The 19,479-nt window shown below is 42.3% G+C and overlaps 1 protein-coding gene across 1 annotated transcript in view; it reads right to left on the bottom strand.

Moving 5' to 3' along the window:
* The window catches only part of rsu1 (Ras suppressor protein 1), a 26,845-nt gene extending 8,834 nt beyond the window's left edge, over positions 1-18,011 (bottom strand). Inside the window, exons 1-8 of the mRNA XM_037694361.1 lie at positions 17,956-18,011; positions 17,747-17,862; positions 15,010-15,060; positions 14,386-14,506; positions 11,007-11,125; positions 9,769-9,851; positions 8,794-8,908; positions 5,246-5,378 (exon numbers count right to left, since the gene is read on the bottom strand). Coding sequence (XP_037550289.1) covers positions 5,246-5,378; positions 8,794-8,908; positions 9,769-9,851; positions 11,007-11,125; positions 14,386-14,506; positions 15,010-15,060; positions 17,747-17,855 — 731 coding nt within the window. The 5' untranslated portion in view covers positions 17,856-17,862; positions 17,956-18,011. The remainder of the gene's footprint in view (positions 1-5,245; positions 5,379-8,793; positions 8,909-9,768; positions 9,852-11,006; positions 11,126-14,385; positions 14,507-15,009; positions 15,061-17,746; positions 17,863-17,955) is intronic.
* Positions 18,012-19,479: the final 1,468 nt, after the last annotated feature.

A 19,479-nucleotide genomic window follows, 5' to 3' on the forward strand; every position in this document is an offset into this window, starting at 1 on the left:
GGGGTAGTAGATAATGTGGTCAACATTTCAGTTAGCTGCTCCAAAGCCTTAGAGCAAGAGCGGTTTATCAGAGTACAGTTTGTGCACCAACTTTTCCTTACATTAATGCATACTCCGCCTCCCCGTGATTTCCTCGTAAGCTCGCCACAGTGGTCTGCTTGAAAAAAAAAGTATTGTCGTCCAGCTCAACACTGGGTCCGGAATGTCGCTGTTAAGCCATGATTCCTTGAGACAAAGCACCACACATTTCCTCATCTCCTCTGAGGCACCCACTCTCAGATGAAGCAAATCCATCTTGCTGTCCAGAGAGCGGACGTTCAGCAGAAAGGCCAACCTTAGTATTAGCTTTTAGCCTTACAAGCAACCTCGCTTCTTCCGCCGGGAGCAACGCCTCCTCTTCCCATTTGAGCGGCCCTGCTGAAGCTTCCAGGTAGATGACTTTAGGATCTGCATTCTGCCGAGCATAGATTTGAGATAGTTGCTGATCGCTGCTATATTCCGTGGTAAATCCGCTCTTATTCTCATTAGTTCAGTTCGGTTATAACTCACAAACACATAATGTGTGCGAAGTCAGGCTCGGAGTCAATTTCAAAACTCCTAAAAACTGGGATCGCACCGGGAGCCTGTGAAGCTGTGGCTCCCGAGAGTGCGGCCATCTTGGCTTTTCCTCCCACAGACCAAAAACATGCATATTAGACTGAGTGATAACTCAATTGTCCCTAGGTGTGAGTGAGAGAGTGAATAGTTGTTTGTCTGGTTTGTCTCGATGTGTCCCTGTGATGGACTGGAGACCTGCCCATGGTGTCCCCCGCCTCTTGCACAGTGACTGCTGGATTTTTTTTTTTTTTTTTTCATTCAACCTTTATTTATACTGGTTAGTCCCACTGAGCCTCAGGGACTCTTTTACAAGAGAGACCTGATTTTAACAAAAAGTGATGACAACAGCGGGCAACAAAGACAATAGTAGACAATCATAAAAGAAAGCATACAAATTGAGAACAACAAATGAAAAAAAGGTATTAAAAAATAAACAAAAACAGCTACATTGTAGAGCGATGTAGAAAACTAAAAACAGGAACATGTCTGCATTGTTTTTTGCCAGGAACTTAGCAGAAGTTTGAAGCCACTTAGAGAGGTCAAGGTATGTGCACCAGTGACCCCCGTGACCCAAAGAGGAAGAAACTGCTAAAAGGTAATGATGGATGGATGGATGGATATTTTGGTTTTACATTATTTTAGTAACGTGTGCTGCTGTTCCCTACTTGGTGACGATGCTGCCGTAACACTGAATTCCCCCCCTTGGGAGACGAATAAAGACTCATCTTATCTTAAACTATTTTTGTTTTACAAATTGAATTTAGACCTCAACTTCAGGTGGATTTTTTTCTTGTAAAATGTAGAATGTAAACCCCTCATCGGTCACCTACACTCTGTGTTTTGTTTGTGATACAAACATGACAACTAATCAAAAGTAAAGTGTTTCCTACAGCTCAACATAGCATTTTGTATTTTTATGACAGTGTGAATGTGTGTGTGCGCGCGTGTGTACATGTGAAGCTGCAGTGCTGACCTGTTAGAGCCAATTAATTGCAAAAGAAGGGATGAATAGACTCAGATTCCTGACAACGTCTTCATACTGCATAGTTCTACTATTCCACATGGCTTAATTAATCACAGCCATTTCTGTTTGCACATGTGTGCATGTCAGCAAATTGAAGTAACTTTGCTTTTCTCTACCCTCGTGTGTCTCTGTATTAAAAAGTTAAAACTTTTAATGTAAGATTGTATGCAGGATTAATGTCCAGGGAGGTCAAAGGTCATTGATTTGATGTGAACCTTCTATTTGCAGCCAACTTCTATTCACAAGTGTTGCCAACTGTTTAAAAAGTGTTCTTTACATGGAAATATTAACGAGAAGAAAAGAAGCAGTTAGAAAGAATGGGAAGGAGGTAGAACGCTACACAGATTCTAATCTTTGTAACAGTAGTAAGGCTCTCTGTCCTGATAATTAAGTAGTTCCAGTTCCTACTGACCTACAAGAACTATAAAGAAAATTAGAAGTATTTACATACTGATTAATTCACTTTTATATGTGATGAATTTATCCCCATGGATCTCCTTCACAAAATTCAGACAACCTGGCCTGTGATTAAAACACAAAATGTTTCCACTAAAACCATGACAACCTATTGCAGGATTTAAATCTAATATTAAAAACAAGACTATTATCAGCCTTAGCTATCAGTTGTCCATGAGTTGTGTTCCAGGTATGCCTCACAAATTCTGGCATCTGACCGTACTCTATTAAATGTATAGAAAAAGCTTGGACCCAGCTCTCCAGATATCTTCCACTTGGACAGTTCCAGTTGACATCAAGCTGCCTAGTATTCTGAACGTTCTGCACAGTATCCTAGCTGTTCCTGAGACTGTGCTCTTCTGGACGGAGAACTCTGTAGCTGTTCCTAGGATTTGTTGGAGCCACTCTTAGACCTTGGGGGTCACAAAACCAAATGTTGGTTGACCACTGGCACCTGTGTGGCCTTGACTTTCCACAACTTCTCCATTTCCTCTTTCAGCTATTCAGTGTTCCTTTTCCTGATGTTACAGTCACTCAGGACTGCTACATCAATCACTGCTGCCGCCTTGTGTAGCTCGTCGATCACCACAAAGGCAGGTTAGCCATCCCATGATTACCAGTCTGGCTTTGGAAGTCCCACAGTATTTTATCCCTGCCATTGTCCACCACTCTTGGTGGAGTCTCACGTTTTGACTGTGGGAGCTCCAGTCTATATTCAGCACAGATGTTTCTGTATATTATTCCAGTCACTTGGTTATGGCGTTCCATGTATGCTTTGACTGAATGTATATTACATTATGCTATTATATCCTGCTGTACTGTCTCAGGGGTGTGTTTGAACATACCTGCACCTTATAGCATTAGCTTGCTAGTGATAAGGATTGTTTTCAGCTAACTAGTTACGATACGCTAGTTAGCTAAGTTGTTAGCTCATATTTAAACCTGCTGCTAGTGCTAGCAACGGACAAGCTAATGGGTCACGCCCAAGCTACATGCTTGTCTCTTACTACAACACCTACGCCCACCATGGGTCGGAACCTAACGTCAAGGAGGCTGTATCCCGCCTCTGACCCACATCATGCTGGGCTTCCATCTTGGGTAGGGACCCTCACCCGAAATATGTCAACAACTCTTTCCTTCTTACATGGCTACAAAAAAAAAGTCCTAGGGTGAGTGGTGGTCGGTTGACGGCAGTATTATGATGGGGGTAGAGCCTCGTGTAAGGATCAACAGGTCTGTTTCAAACAGACATGATGCCATTGTAGCTTCTGTAGTTAATAACGTTGGAACATTTCACATATTTAATCTCATCATTCTGTTATCAAAGAACCAGGGTTCACATTAAGTAGCCTAAGTAGCTTAAGTAGTAGGTTTCTGTATGAACACAACTTTAAACACAAGGCCGTTGGTCATTCTCATTATGTCCTGGTATGCAAAACCAAAGGACATGCAACAAAGTCCATGCTCAATAATCCAGGTATACAATTCAACATTTTTCAGTCAGGTCATCTGGACAGTTTCTTTTTTTGTGCTGAAACGTTTCGCCTTTGATCCAGAAGGCTTCATCAGGATTATTGAGCATGGACTTTGTTGTTTTCAACCAGTTTGATATGACTGTCAACAAGGAAGAGGCCCAGCAGTGGAGGACGGGTGTACCAAAGAGACCATCTTATCACAAGCAGAACTGGTTTGTTCCACTTTGGAGTAAGCTGTTGGGGGAAGAATCAGTTTTGTTGTGCGTTTCCTTGACTGATGAAGCCTTCTGGATCAAAGGTGAAACGTTTCAGCACAAAAAAAGAAACTGTCCAGATGACCTGACTGAAAAATGTTGCAAAGAACATGCACCTCTTTATGTGTGATTTGTAACCAGTACAGTACAGTGAGTTATTGTGACCGTAATCAGGAACCGCTTCTACCCTGAGGCTGTTAGACTCATGAATCTCTAATCAGGATAATCACTCTGAAAAAATTACATCATGTTGCTGCTGATCCGTTTCATGTTGCTGCTGATCCGTTTCATGTTGCTGCTGATTCGTTTCATGCTGCCATGTTCATTCATGCTCATCTGCTCACACAGACTCATGTTCATGCTGCTGTTCAGCGTAGTGTTTTTATGCTACTAGTGCTTAGTGTATATTTAGTTGATGTTTTTCTAAGCTCTTAAATTAGATCTTATTAATGTTTTTCCTTTTACATTTTATTGTTGGATGTAACTGGGACACTGTGTACATAATTTTGTTCCACCGAATGACAAATAAAGAACCTTGAATTCTTGAATAATCTGAGGTTTTTAATCCCAGAAATGGCAGAACAGGCTTCATTCGTCTCAGCAACAAAATAAACCGTCCAGATGACCTGTCTGAACATTGTTGGATTTATACCTGGATTAATGACCATGACCTTTGGTGTAACGTGCATCATTGTTTTCCAATTAATTTTTTTAACAATTAAAAAAAATCCCAGCAGATGAAAAGGGGCATGTCAGAACTTTTACCTGGGCAAGTAAAACAGTTCAAATTACTGTTCAACAGCATTTTTTGAAAGTTACATACAGTAATAGAGCTGCAGATTTCTTTGGAGATGCTCTGCCAGGCCTCTGTAACATTTAGTTATTATGAGAATTATTTGTGTGGAACAAAAAAAAAAAAATTCTTAAAAACTGCACACCTAAATATCATTAACAAAACTTCTGCAATGTGGCTGACAGCTCAGAAGTTTGAAATGGACAATCACTGATGCTGCTCTCATCTCTGCAGCAGTTTATGGAAAGATGCTCAGACAAACTGTATGCCAGTGCAAGATGGCAGACAATGCAACTGAGACCAGGTCTTTGTGTCTCTTCGCGTCGGATCAGTTCCAGAGCATGCCTCTGAGCTGCAGGCTGAGGATTTTAAACACCCTCTACTGCTTGGACTAAAGAATTATTAGCAGATCCTGAATTGCTTTAAGATTTTACTCCAGTCTCTGCTACAAAAACCAAAACTGGGGAAAAAATAATTTTGTCCATTTATGGTTTAAACACAAAAACATAGGAAAGTAAAAATGAAAGATTGTATTAAAAAGACAAAGACTTGATTTGAAGATGGATTTCCACTCATTAAAGATGCTGTAAATAAACCATAGATACTCTATAAAGTTTTTTTTTGCAATATGTGAACGAGTACTTACTATTTATAGGTTTCTGAGCGAACATACTCAAACACATGAGAGACGCCGAGCTGGAACTGGTCTGCGATTGGAGTGACCCACGGATTGTTCTCCGCTTTGAAAACCTGTTTAGGACCAGTCAGATCCAAGTTGCCTGCGGACACAAAAACACACAAACCCAACAATGAAAAAAACACTTATACACAACAAGTGTGTTACGTTCATGACCTGCCAAGTCAAAACCTCCATCATGAACATGAGTTGCAGCTCTGCTTCGAGTGCTTAAGGAAAATATTTCTGCCACCAAAAGGCACATGCAGCCAATTCTGTTCAAGTGTCTGTTAGCAAAATATTTCAAGAAATACTAGACAGATTTTAACAAAACTTGCAGAAAGTAATCATTGGATGCTAGTTGCAGTCACTAGAGGGCCCTCTAGGCTTTTATATGTTGTTCCTCTACCCCCCCCCCCCCAACAAACAAACGTTCACTTAAAAACAACTGAGAACAATTTAACACAAATAAAATGCTCCCAAACAGAAAATCCTATCATGCAGATTACAAACTGCAGGTAATAAATATGCAGCCCAAAACGATGCTCGAGCAGCAGAAAGAAAATTTGTAAACAGGTGGGGTCCGTGCAGTCTGCCCGGGGGGATTCAACCTGGTGGAAGGGACAGCCGCATGGCGGTGGAGGATGCCCCCTCGTGGGGAACATGTCTTGTGCCAGGCTGGCTCCTGCCAGGGTGCATTTCCTCTGCAGCGCTGAGCCACCATCAATCCATCCATCCATCACGGCTCTGGCTACAAACTCTACAGGAGGACTATTCAACTGGCGGCCCGCGAGACATTTCAGGCCTGCGGATGACTTCCATCTGGCCCACTTCATTAAAAAATAATTTAAAAAATATTTTTATTTTTTGGGTTCTGGGTTTTGTTCATTGCATTTACGATTCAATGCAATAAAATACACAAATGTAAAAGGTAACAGATCATTGTAAACGTTGGTTTATTTACATAATGATTTTAATCGCTGGACCTCCGGCCCCCGAGCTGTTGGCTTTCAGAAACTGTGGCCCCTGAGCAGTTTAGTTGAATAGCCCTGCTCTACAGCCTCCTTCCGCTGCCCGAGCCGGGAGGAAGGGGGCAGCGAAGCGTGTTCCGCGGCCCCAGGAAGAAGAGAGGTGTGGGCGGAGGAAGGATCCAGAGCTTGCGGCCAGAGCCTTTGCCCCCACTCTGGCATGGGGAGGAACACCAGCACCCAGGAGAAATGAAGCTGTTTGAACCATTAAAGTGCATTTATTAAGGAAAAGTTAGACTGAGACACACCTTTGCTATAATGTCGAGCAAACAAATAATTGTTTTTAAGTGTTAATGTTGTTAAATTCATATTAAAAGTTCTCCCGTGCACGCTCCTGTGGCCGCCATTTGGCAGCCAATCGATTTTTGCCACAACACCAGCCCACGTTTCCCGGGGGTCAGCAGTGACGCATAATAGATGCGACTTATACGGTGAAGCGACATATTTATGTTTTTTCCACTTTATGATACATTTTTGGACTAATGCGACTTGTACAGCAGAAAACATGGTCGATACCATAGTATCGACCATGTTATACCATAGTGTGGGTGCTTCACCTACCCCACCCACATTTTTGATGTTGTCTGTACCGGGGCGTGAACCGGCGATCTTCCGATCACAGGCCCACCTTCTCTAACCTCTGCGCCACCACTCCCCGTATTCGTTGCACAGTCGTTTTAAAACATGATCTAACACAGTTTGTTAGCACACCAGGTATGATTTGGAGATGACTCACATCTACTACCACACTAACTAATGTCAATTAGCAATGATCTTGATCTTGATCCTCTCCAAAATCCTGGAGAAAATAGTTTTCATTGAATTAAATACGTTTTTGAATAAGAACAGAATTTTTGAGATTTTTCAGTCTGGTTTTAAGCAACTCCACAGCACTGAAACAGCATTAGTAAGGGTTTGTAACGATATTATGATATCAAACAATTCTGGTCAATTTGTGGTACTTGTGCTCCTGGACCTTACTGCAGCTTTTGATTCTGTTGACCACAGTATCCTCATATCATGGCTGGAACAGTGGGTTGGGATCACAGGTGCTGCATTAGAATGGTTCTGCTCATACCTGAGTGGCAGGAGTTTCTGTGTCAAGGTTGGTAATAATGTATCCGCCTCATTACCACTTTCTTGCGGGGTCCCACAGGGTTTGATTCTTGGACCCCTTCTGTTCTCACTTTATTTGCTCCCACTGGGGTCCATCCTGAGGAAACATGGTCTTTCATTCCATTGCTATGCTGATGACTGCCAGATCTACCTGCCTGTGAAACTAGCAAGTGTTTGCTCCATTCACCCTCTGTTAAAATGTCTGGTTGACATTAAGGCCTGGGTGGCTTCAAATTTCTTAAGTTTTAACAATGAGAAGACTGAAGTCATTGTCTTTAGCCCTAGCTCAACTGCCGCCTCGGATCCTGTCAACCTGGACTCTCTTCAACCATATCTTAAGCAGTCTGGTAAAACTCTAGGGATGGTTTTAGACTCTGACTTCAAGTTTGACAAACAAATTAACTCTGTTCTTCAGAAAAGCTTCTTCCTACTCAGACAGGTAGCTGAACTCAAGCCAGTGTTGTCCAGACCCGACCTTGAGAAACTAATCCACGTTTTTGTCATGACCCGATTGGACTAATGCAATGCACTGTATGCTGGGATCAGCCAGGCCTCCATTTCATGTCTTCAGCTGTCCAGAATGCTGCTGCTCGGCTTTTAACCAGAACTCGTAGGTCTGAACATATTACTCCAGTTCTGTCCTCCCTTCACTGGCTCCCTGTTCGTACGAGGATAGTCTTTACAATTCTTCTGTTGACCTTCAAATGCCTAAATGGCCTCGCACCTCTTTACCTCTCTGAGCTACTGGAACCTTACGTTCCCTCTCGGGCCCTGAGATCATCTGATCAGCTGCTTTTGGCTGTTCCAAAAACAAGACTGAAGCTCAGAGGAGATCTGACTTTTTCAGTCATGGACCCCAAACTCTGGAACAACCTGCCCCCCAACATCAGGTGGGCCACCTCCCTGCCTCACTTCAAATCCCTGCTGAAAACACATCTGTTCTCTCAGGCATTTCACACAGTGTAAATTGATCTAGTGTTTTTTAATCTGTGACCCTATGTTTTAAATTGCTTTTTATTAATTCTTCAGTTATTATTATTAGTGTATTGTATTTTTTTTCTCTTAAATTTTTCCCGACTTGATTCAGGTTAGATCTAAAAGTTAAACTGTTCTAGTCTACTGGTACATTTAGAGATTAGTTAGTGTTTCATTAAAACCTGTTCACTGCTTCACTGAATACTTTGCTAAAACAAATGAACATACAGATTATTCATAAAATCATATATAATTAATCTTTCAGAGCAGCCGTCATTAGGCTTATCACAACGGCCTTCATTCATTCAGGCCTTCATAAGTACAACAAATAAGTAGATTAAATCTAAAAAGAATATCCTCAAAAATAAAAAATACACGTGTGTTTGAGTGTGTGTGCACCGAGTTCAGGAGGCAGAACGGTCAGTCGGTTCCCCTGGATGTGAAGCTCTTTGAGTTGAGTCAGGTCCCCAAGCTCCTTTGGCAGCGATATGAGATCATTATCTCGAAGACTCAGCTAACACAAGAAAGCAGAAAACGATAGACGTTTTTGTTAAGCATTATTTCACATTCTCCTATTCTGAATACAAAGTCAACACTAATGTTCCTTTTTAAAATCATTTCAACATGATCCACATATTTTGGGGTTTAAGACAAAGTAGGTGACATTAATTTATTTCTTTTTACTTTTATTTTCCTTTGCCTTTAAAACACTTGTTTATAGCCATTACAAAACAGAACTGAATCAATGTACAGTATTGTGCAAGTTGTATTTTGATAATGTAAAATATGACTTAGTGACATATCTTTACCACATGTTGATGAAAATGACAAGCATGTCTTTTTATTCTTAGAAAGTTCTCTGGTTTGAGACAGAACTCTAATTATGAATGTAATTTTTGTACCATCTTATCACCTAATGAAGTCCTTTGGATGAAAGTCGAAATGTCTCAGCAACAAAAACCGTCCAAATGACCTGATTGAACATTGTTGGATTTTTCCCTGGATTACTTTACTGTTAATGCTAATATTATTCAGCCACCTGTGAATAGCAAGCGGCCGTAAGGGGAATAACGATCTATTATTGTGCTGATGGTCGTCCATCATGTGAACAGCTAGTTCTGGATGGCAACAACAAACTGTTGATCCACTATGAGAAGGTGCTGCTTGTTTGTTGCAGCTCATCAGACTGAAGAAGTGATTTGGATAAAAGACTAAACATTTCAAAAGTTTTAATTTTTATTTTTAATCCGTCCAGAGCTGACAACGTTGTTTGAAGAGTAAAAGTAGACTTTTTAATTTAAGTTTTGTAATTGATACCTACTATAGTATAACATGATTGACACATTCCTGTCTTTACTAGCAGCATTTACTTACTATCTGCAGCTTGGTGAGCTTTCCAATGTCAGCAGGAAGGACCTCAAAGTCATTGTCACTCAAATACAGAGCTCGAAGTGTGGCTGCAAGAAAAACCAAATCAAATATAAACAGTATGTTTGATTTAGGGTCATTAGAGACTGGACTTATTGTGATGTTAGTGGAATAGTAATCTTTAAGAGCCAAAGAAATCTAGAAACAAAAAAATTTATTGCAGCCATTTTTATTTTATGATCACTCACCACATAGACAGAAAATGTCCCCAAGTTTAACACGTATTTGAGATCACAACAAGCCTTGATACTCTGGCTCTTTTCAGACCTGACACTTGCATCCCTGGCTGATCTGATGACACTAAATACAGGATACTGTATGATGAGTTTGTCTTTAGTTTAATGTTTAATAATGAAATAGCCCACAATTTTACAACAACCAGACACAGTTCAATAGCACTGCAGGGCAGAGTTTCTCCGCAGCTGATCAACAGGTGAAGTTCTTCACCTTTGTGAGGCGTCGCAGCAGCTCTTTAACAAATAACTACCAGCTCTTAAACAAAGACTGCCCACCACATTAAAACGCAGAGCTCTGGTCTGTGCTGGATGTGTGTCAAACCAGCGGTACCACTGATGGAGGGGCTCAGTAGAATCAAACCCAATGATCTTGATCAGTGTTTTTGTTGGTCTTTTAATGCTAGATTTGGGTTTTATCTGAAACGATAAAGCTGTAGGCAGAATTCTGAGAGAAACTGTCTGTTGTGATACCTCATTCTGTTACTTATTGGGAAATGTGTTGTTTCAAGACATTCAAATTTTCAAAAGTATTATGAGCTGTGACGATTAGGTCATTGTGGTAGAAGTTGACCAAATCTGTTGTCAGCTCCAGCACTCTGCCGAGCTCATATATACAGCCCAGAGCTGGTTGCTGACCTGTTGTTTTTCTGGTCAAAACTTTTGATTGACTCCTCGTTTAAAAAAAAACTAAGAATTTCCAAATCAGTGGCTTCCACAACTGGACAAATAATGGGTATTTCATTTTAGCATAGTGCCAAACGTAGCCCACACAGAGCAGACGGAGGAGGCATAAACCCCAACTCTTCTCTTTGCAACCAGTAGTAAGAATAAAACTAAAAAAGTCCAACATAAATAAATAAAGTTCAGTAAAAAAAATATTAAATACTACTCAGGTAATGCAGCCAAATCTCAGTTTTTATGTGTATGCGTGTAAACACGGAGACTCACTCAGGTAAAAGAAGTTTCCGGGCAGGGACTCCTCGTTCAGGTTGTTGTAGGTAAGGTCCAGCACCTCTAGAGCAGGCAACGACCCAAATCCTCTGGGCAAGCTGTTCAGACGGTTCATCCTGCGCCATCAACCAGAGCATATTTACAGTTAAATTAGCCGTTTCTACATTAGAAACACAGATTACTGACAAGTTCCAACTTCATTAGTTCACCTGTAAAAAGTTTGTAAAATTGACCAAATACTGACAGTCGGTGTATCATCGTGAGTTAGTACTGTTAATTTTAAAGCACATTTCCCAGACAGAATCACTAAGTGCTGTGCATACAGTAAATCAAATACAAAAACTATGTGTGGACCACAGAGATGGCGCCTTCTGTTGATCGGTTCTCATGGTACGCGTACTGGTGAGGGTCCTCGTTGATGTTGATGGTTGTTTTGATGTGGGTCATGCAAATTTTCAAAGCATTTAGCGACTATTGGGGTGAGGGCCACTGGCCAATAGTCATTCAGACCAGTCACTGCAGAGCTCTTAGGAACTGGAATGATGGTTGCGGTCTTCAGGCAGGTGAAAACTGTTGCCAGGTGAGGAGTTAAAGATGTCTGCCAGTACCTTGCAGAGCTGATCGGCACAGTCTTTCAGCACCTTCCTGGGGATGTTGTCTGGGCCCGTTGCTTTGTGAGGATTAATCCTCCTGAAAGTACTCCTTACTTCTGCTGAGGTCACGCTGAGAAGCTCTTCATCCAGTGGTGAGGTGAGTCTGGTGCTGGGTGGTATGTTAGGATCTTCAAAGCGTGTGTAGAACTTGTTAAGAGCATCAAGCAGTGATGGGTCCCTATAGGCATTGTGCACCCTTACAACCAAGGTTGGTAAGATGGTTTAGCAGGTTTAGTTCCGAGTGGGGTAACAGAGTTCAGGATGCCAAAACATGTTGAATTAAAAACATTAACTAGCTCTTCAACGTTAAAGTCAGCGTAATCTCCGGCCTCACTGAGAGCAGAGCTGCTGAACGCAGAGGAAAACAGAACAGCTGTCAATGAGTTTATCGCTCGCAAATGGAGCACCAGTCTGTCTGTTCGACTCCACATCACACACTTCAACATTAAACTGGACGGGGAAGTGGTCTGATGTCCCAAAGTCTTGGATTTCTGTGATAAAAATGTCCAAGCTATAAGACAGGATCAGATCAAGAGTATGTCCTTTAACATGAGTAGAGTCCTGGACCCACTAAGTACAATTAAAAGTCAATAAGAGCAAAGAAGTCTCACAGCACACATGTATATTAAAATCTCCAACAATTAAAATCTGACCCATGTCTAAGCACAAGTGATCCCCGGAAGTCAGAAAAGTTTTAATAAAGCATAAATACTATCTGATTTATCCATCTGATTTACTATATTAATTTATTATTTACTTTATTACTATCTTATCTTTACTATTGCATCTTGATTTACTATATTATCTTGACTACTATCTGATTTATCACCTTTATGCATTTGGGTGGACAGTACACCACAGCACAGATCACTGAGGGAGAAAAGTTCAGTTCTAAAAGTTGGACTTCAAAGCTGGTGTAGAAGACAAGTGACAGCTGTTGACAGCAATGGTTGGATACAAACACTGAAGATACCCCTCCACCTCTACCGATGGTCCAAGGAGAGCTGACAAACAAACAGCCAGGGGGAAGAAGTTCAGAGACACAGGTGGACTCACCAGACTGAAGCAAAGTCTCCATTAAAAAAAAAAAAAAAAAAAAAAGAAAAATAATAAATAATCCAGCTTTGAGAAGTTCAAAAAGTCATTTAAAATAAAAGTCTTATTGGCCAGTGATCTGGTGTTTAATAGAGCCATTCAAAGAGTGGTAGATCCAGGAGAAGGTCCCAGCAGGTGAAGGTTCCAGGATTCACACTGTCTCTCTAGGACTGTGCCCAACAGCACACAGGTGGATGCTCCAACCGAGGGTCCAAAGGACCGGGCGGGGTGATGGGCCAGATCCAGCGATGACATCTGGATATGGAGAGGTGCCGAAGAGGAAACAAAACCTCTGAGGTGGAGCAGCGATACATTTGCTCAATAGGTTTTAGGTGAGTCCTGATGCATACCAGAGTGCCGGCCTGTTTCCCCCACATTTTCAGATGCTTCCTACGGAGAAAAATCTGTGGAGGGTGGTGAACACAGTCCAGACTATCAGCAAGTAGAGGAGGAAAACACCCTGGATGCTTTTTGAATTCATTTGGGCCATTCCCAGTTTTCAATTTTAAAAATAGTTCGAAATCAGGACATAAGAACATCTGGTTCTCACCTGGTTTTCGCAATCAACTACAGAAATCCTTAAACCTCCATAAGATTCTATCATTTATGCAACAAAGACTACATAAAACTGCACATGCAGTGTGTGGAAAAAGACATTCAACTTGTGATTCAACGGTTTGTAGAACCACTTAACACAAAAATGAATGTGACCATAATTTCTATGATCAGCGTTTCACAGGCCTGAACATTCAGCCTTCTATACATTACTAGGATTTAATTAGTTTTGGAAAAATGCAGTTAATGTTACCCTCTCTCTTATACGCAGACTGATAATGGACCGTCTTTAAGCTGTCCCGATACTGAGCAAAGATTGTGTTTAGTAATAACCGGTATTCATCCCTAACACTTTTTTATTTTATTTACCCTTTATTTATCCAGGTAGTCTCACTGAGCCACGAGAACTCATTTTCAAGAGAGACCTGTTTAGGGAGCAGATGGGGGTTAAGGGCCTTGCTCATGGGCCCAGAGTGGGGCAAATGAGGGTGGGGGCAAGTGTGGGTGCTTCACCTACCCCACCCACATTTTTGATGTTGTCGGTACCGGGGCGATCTTCCGATCATAGACCAACCTCTCTAGCCTCTGCGCCACCACTCCCACAGAATGTGTGTTTTTGGAAACAGAATTTTAATGCAGAGACATTACAAAGGTTGAACAGAAATGTACTTATTAAAGTTTAGACTGAAAACTGTTATTAAAGTGTCAGTTCACCAAAGTTAATGCTCAGTAATCCAGGTAATAATCCAACAATGTTCAGTCAGGTCATCTGGACAGTTTCTTTTTTTGCCGAGATGTTTACTTCTTCAGTCTGAGGAGCCACCAAACAAACTGATTCCCACAAACAGCATACTCCATAGTGGGGGAAAAACAAACACAAACCAGTTTGCTGGTGCTAAGATGGCCTCCGGGGCCCGCCCTCTCCCCCGTCAACTCCTCTGAGACAGTCATGCCAAAGTGGTTCAAGTGTCAGTGTTTGAAGACATAGAAGCGTGCGGAGACCCTTGTTCCTCCTAAAGGTTTATGTATGAGGAAGAGCGTTCTATGTGTGATAAAGTCCAAACAGCACATACCCAAGGTTGAGGTGTTTGAGCTTCTGAAGGCTGCTGATCTGAGTTGGTAGTTCTTCAATCTGGTTGTTGAACATGTTCAGAACTTCGAGGTTCTTCAGCTCTGAGATGTTAGGAGGCACAGCTGGAGGACACCACATGGAAGACAGATTACATGCAGAGAACTGTTTGTACTTACAGTTACCATCGTATCAGAAGGCCGGTGTTTAAGGAACACACACCTTTTACACAGATATAATTAAAAACAAGGGAATATATAACTGGACCAATCTGGAGCAGACAAGTAGAAAACACTACCATTTGTACATGAGACTAAACTAAACCAATGTCCAGACATACGTGTCCATGAACTGAAGATCTCTGAGTCACTTTCACAGGAAAACTAACATCTGTCCACCTGTGGATATCGATGTTTTTATTTCTAAACTGCATCGTTGTGAGAAGATCAGGTGGAGTACAAATGCTACGTCCTTTTAAAGAGTTTGACTTCATTAACCTCCTGTTTGGCTCATTTCTTTTAAAATAAAACATTTTCAGCAGACACCTGTGCTGCTTGGTGTGGCAGGACGTCTCCTGATTGGACAGTTTTGACAGTGTAGGAGTGAACAAATGGAGGAAGCATCTTACCTGTGAGCTTGTTGTGGCTGAGAACCAGCTGAGTGATGTTAGACAGAGTGACTGAAACAACATGAAAAATTGTGTTACCTGGCAACATTTCACTTGGAGCAGCAGTGATGCTCTGACTGCACCAGTTATATTTCTGTGGAATATTACCCACACCTCCTGTGACTGAGGTAGGATTGACTAATCCAGGCTATGAGAAGAAAGCTGGGTTTGACCAAGCCTGGTCAGAACATCCTGGATTAATTAATTTCATGAACATCAAACCAGGCTGAACAGGAGCTTCTAAACCAGGTGGAAGTGATTCAGAGAGAACTCTGTCACAGAACAACAGACACATTTCATCCAATTTTAAATGAACTGATGGACGTTTGTGAACATTTACAGCTCATAATTAAAGTTCTTCAAAGAAGTTCAGTTGAATTATTTTATTACAAACTGCTCCAGTGTAAACTGGCCTGAAGACGTACAACAGAACCACATAATCTGCAAAAAGCGGAGACGAGACTCCGAGGATCTCTTTGGATCATGTCCATCAACACCACAGACAGAACCAGTGACCGTGCTGGCAGAGTCCAACATGCACAGAGAATCAAGTTAACTTTGTGAATTTCTCCAGAGCCACAATATACATGCACTGTAGACTAAAACAGTCAAAACTCCCATGCCCCCTTTGTAACTTTGCAAGGATGCAGATCTGGTCCACTGCTCCTCCTGAATCTGAGGTTCAACAATCGGTCGGAGCCTCCCATCCAACATCACATTTATCACATTCATACACTGATGGGACACACATCAGAGGCAACGAGGGTTCAGTGTCTTGCCCATGGACACTTCAGCATGTGACTGCTGGTGGAATCGAACACCCAACTCTTCCATTGGAGGACGACTGCTCTAACCACTCAGCCACAGCTGTCCCAGAGTGAATGCTTATTTCCAAATGATGATGGAAGAGTTGGAGGAGGAGGATCTGGTATTTTTACTGTTAACCAAAGAAAAAAAGTTGTTTTTCCAAAGTGTCACTAAGAGACCTCCAGCGTTCACAGCAGATGTTGTGTGGATGTGTCGCTCCTCCGTCCATCCAAAGCCCACTCCCTCCCAGACAACACAGCCACAGAGACTCTTCGGACCGTCTTCTCTTTTCAATTCTTCTATCAATTGTTCTGCTTTGAGTTTAACTTCATCACAGAACTCTCATCTTGAGCATGAAGGCGACAGTGGAAAGGAAAAACTCCCTCGTGAGGAAGAAACCTTTAGCAGAACCAGGCTCAGGACAAGTAGCCACCATAATTGTGCTGTCTCCTTCCACATGTTTTTGGACTATCTTTATACGTTTTGCTGGAACAGATGTAAAGATGGCTGCGTGTCCCTACAGCCTCGGCTAGCTGCTCTTCAGCGGAGCAGTTGAAGCAAAACGACAGCAATGCAGTTCGCCTTCTTTTCTGCTTAAACGCTCGTGAAGTTCTGAACAATCACAATGCTCGGTGTGAGAAGACAGCGGGTTCCCCGGGGCAGTGCAGGAACAGAAAGAAGCAATGTTCATCACTCCACCATGTCAGCATGAACAACTCTGACACCTCTGATAAAGTATAAATCCATCTTTGGATGTTGCCTCACTCCTCAACACAGAGTGTGACAATATCAGTATTTCCCCTAGATAACTTGCCATGGCAGGGCGCTCATCTCATCCGTGACTTTTGTCGACGGTGGGGGAGCAGGATTCAGCATGAGGGAAGAGGCAGCATGAGCGCTGCCTTTAGCTTTTTAGCTAGCCCGCCCGTACTGCGCGCTGTTAGCTTAGCGTTACGTCGGGGGGGGGGGGACGCAGTTCAGTTCGGTAGGCTGGGCACCCAGCTTGTATAATGGTAGGGGAAACAATGCAATATCATGTCAGACTGGACGTAATCGGGGCTTAATTTGTAAACCGATCAATGCCGGAACACAAATAGCAGGCGGGCCGGCTGGAGGAGAGGGTTGGGGTCCTCCCCCAGAAAATTTTGAATAGATGTGATTTTCTACATTCTGGTGTATTTTAACAGGATGTACATTTGTAAACACTCCGCTTCTGTCACGCATCCTACCCCCCTCCATTACTTAATGGTTCTGAGTCGACTCCTCTCCACTGAATTCACTGTCCGACTCCACATGTGAAACCTCCAGGCATCTCTTCCATCTGTTCATTGCTGCTGCCTGTGGGCTCCTGCGTGCACGTATGACTGCCTGGTTAGCTTGTTACTCACCCCACCACTTGTAGGGGCGGAGATTTTTAAGGGTAGAAGCAAAAAGGTTTACTTGAAGAGGCAGATCTATGTGATCCTAAGAACTCGTAAGTGGCTGTTGTGTTTAAAATGAGTGTTTATGTAATTATTTTCAGTTTACATATTCAATATAAGTTTTATTCGTTCAAGGCAGTCATATTTGTTTATAACTTTATTATCAGTAAGCTTGAGAGTTACTGGATTCAAGCACTTACTGGAAAGCACCCTGTCAAAATAAGAGCGTTCCCGGATCCTGTTCTGGCAGGATCCGGCTCAAATTAAGCACGGGTTGTAACAACCATCACCCTTCACCTAATGATGATCTTAATTTGAAACTTGTATGGAAGGTGGCGGGTGATATGCATCCCTTCAAGGAAATTTAGCCATTTAATTATTTATTTTTAATAATCAATTTAAAGAAATCCCCGCACAGACTGACTCCTGTCTGTGTATGTTTAACATCATGGAGGACAGTAAGGACTTACATAAGCCCGGGATGTCCAACATGTTGGAAATGCTCCTGTCACACATCTCCACCTCAGGGAGACTCTTGTCTCGGCTCTCCTCCACGATCTTCTTCAAAGACTTCGACATGGCGCTTCTGTAAACAACAACAGCGCAAAATAAGACGGTTACAATCCGTTAGTTAAGCATGATAAAGTTTGAAGACAGAAAAACCTCCGAGGACTCTTACCGAGCGGACACAAGCAGAAAAACAACGGGAAAACTTTCTTTTGAAACACCCAGCAGACCGGATGTTGGAGTGGAGCCCCTCCTTCCTTATAAGGGCATTTCCTCTTCCTTGTTAGAGGGAGCGCCACATCCGGGTACTCTGCTTCTTTGTAACGTTTACGTTCTGTACTTGTCCTCCAGGGAGAACCAGCAACAATGTTTTCCACTTTTTTCTGTTTGACCCAAACCGTCGACATTAATAAAGATATAATACAACTACATGGTACAATACATAAATGTATACGATCCGAACAAGTGCTTTTATTTTGAAGTCGAACCAGAAGTGCGTTTTTTTCCCCGAAGCATTTTTTTCTTAACTTTATTTATAACTGTGTACCATGACAGCCATGAAACAAATCCACAAGATAAGACATTATCAAAGTAATCACAAAAAAATCCATGATAAAATACATAAACAAACAAATAGAAAAAAGAGACAAGAGATTTTATGTAATGTCCTACGTGTGTGATTCTCTTCTGCATGATCAGAAATTACATGTCTATCCATCCATATCTTTACCGCATTTCCATTTTGGGTCACGGGGGTCACTGGTGCCCATCCATCCATCCATTATCTTTACCCGTTTGTTCCATTTTGGGTCACGGGGGTCGCTGGTGCCCATGTCCAGCAATCACTGCGTGAGGGGCGGGGGACACCCTGGACAGGTCTCCAGTCCATCACAGGGACACACAGAGACAAACAAGACAAACAACCATTCACTCTCACTCTCACACACCTAGAGACAATTTAGAGTTACCAGACAGTCTAACATGCATGTTTTTGGTCTGTGGGAGGAAACTGGAGAACCCAGAGAAAACCTACACATGCACAGAGAGAACATGCAAACTCCACCCAGAAAGGACCCTGGACCGGGATTTGAACCGGCAACCTTCTCGCTGAGAGGCAGCAGCTCCAGTTGCACCACCGTGCTGCCCGAAATGATGTCTAGATACAGGAAAATGAGGAATTTCATGGAATGTGAGTCAGAGCTGCTCTGTAACAAATAGTGGGGCATAAAAACATCTTTAGTACACGTGCACGAAGAGGAACGAGGGTGTGAAAAGCTGCAGTTGTAACAACAGAGCACATCTGCACAAGCAACAATAAGTATAAATGGTCAGCCATAAAGGCAGGAGTGAAGCGAAGGACAGCCTGTCCATCAACTTCTTCTTCCTCCTCCTTCAACTTTTCTCTCTTCAGGGGCCACAGCGACTCCTTCTCCTCCATCTCACTCTGTCCTCTGCATCCTCACTCCTCACTCCTCACTCCTCAGACTGCAGGCCTTCTCCTCCTCCGCTCCTGTTTCCTGGAATATCTTGCAAAATGATCTGAAGCTCTTGACCTTGACCTCTCTAAGTGGCTTCAAACATCTGCTAAGTTCATGGCAAAAGCCAATGCAGACGTGTTCCTGTTTTTTGTTTTCTACATCGCCTTACAACCTTGCTGTTTTTTGTTACATTTTTTATACCATTTATTTTCACTTGT

Source organism: Nematolebias whitei, chromosome 20 (genome assembly GCF_014905685.2).
Source record: "Nematolebias whitei isolate Nwh7 chromosome 20, NemWhi1, whole genome shotgun sequence".
In the NCBI taxonomy this organism is placed as follows: domain Eukaryota; kingdom Metazoa; phylum Chordata; class Actinopteri; order Cyprinodontiformes; family Rivulidae; genus Nematolebias; species Nematolebias whitei.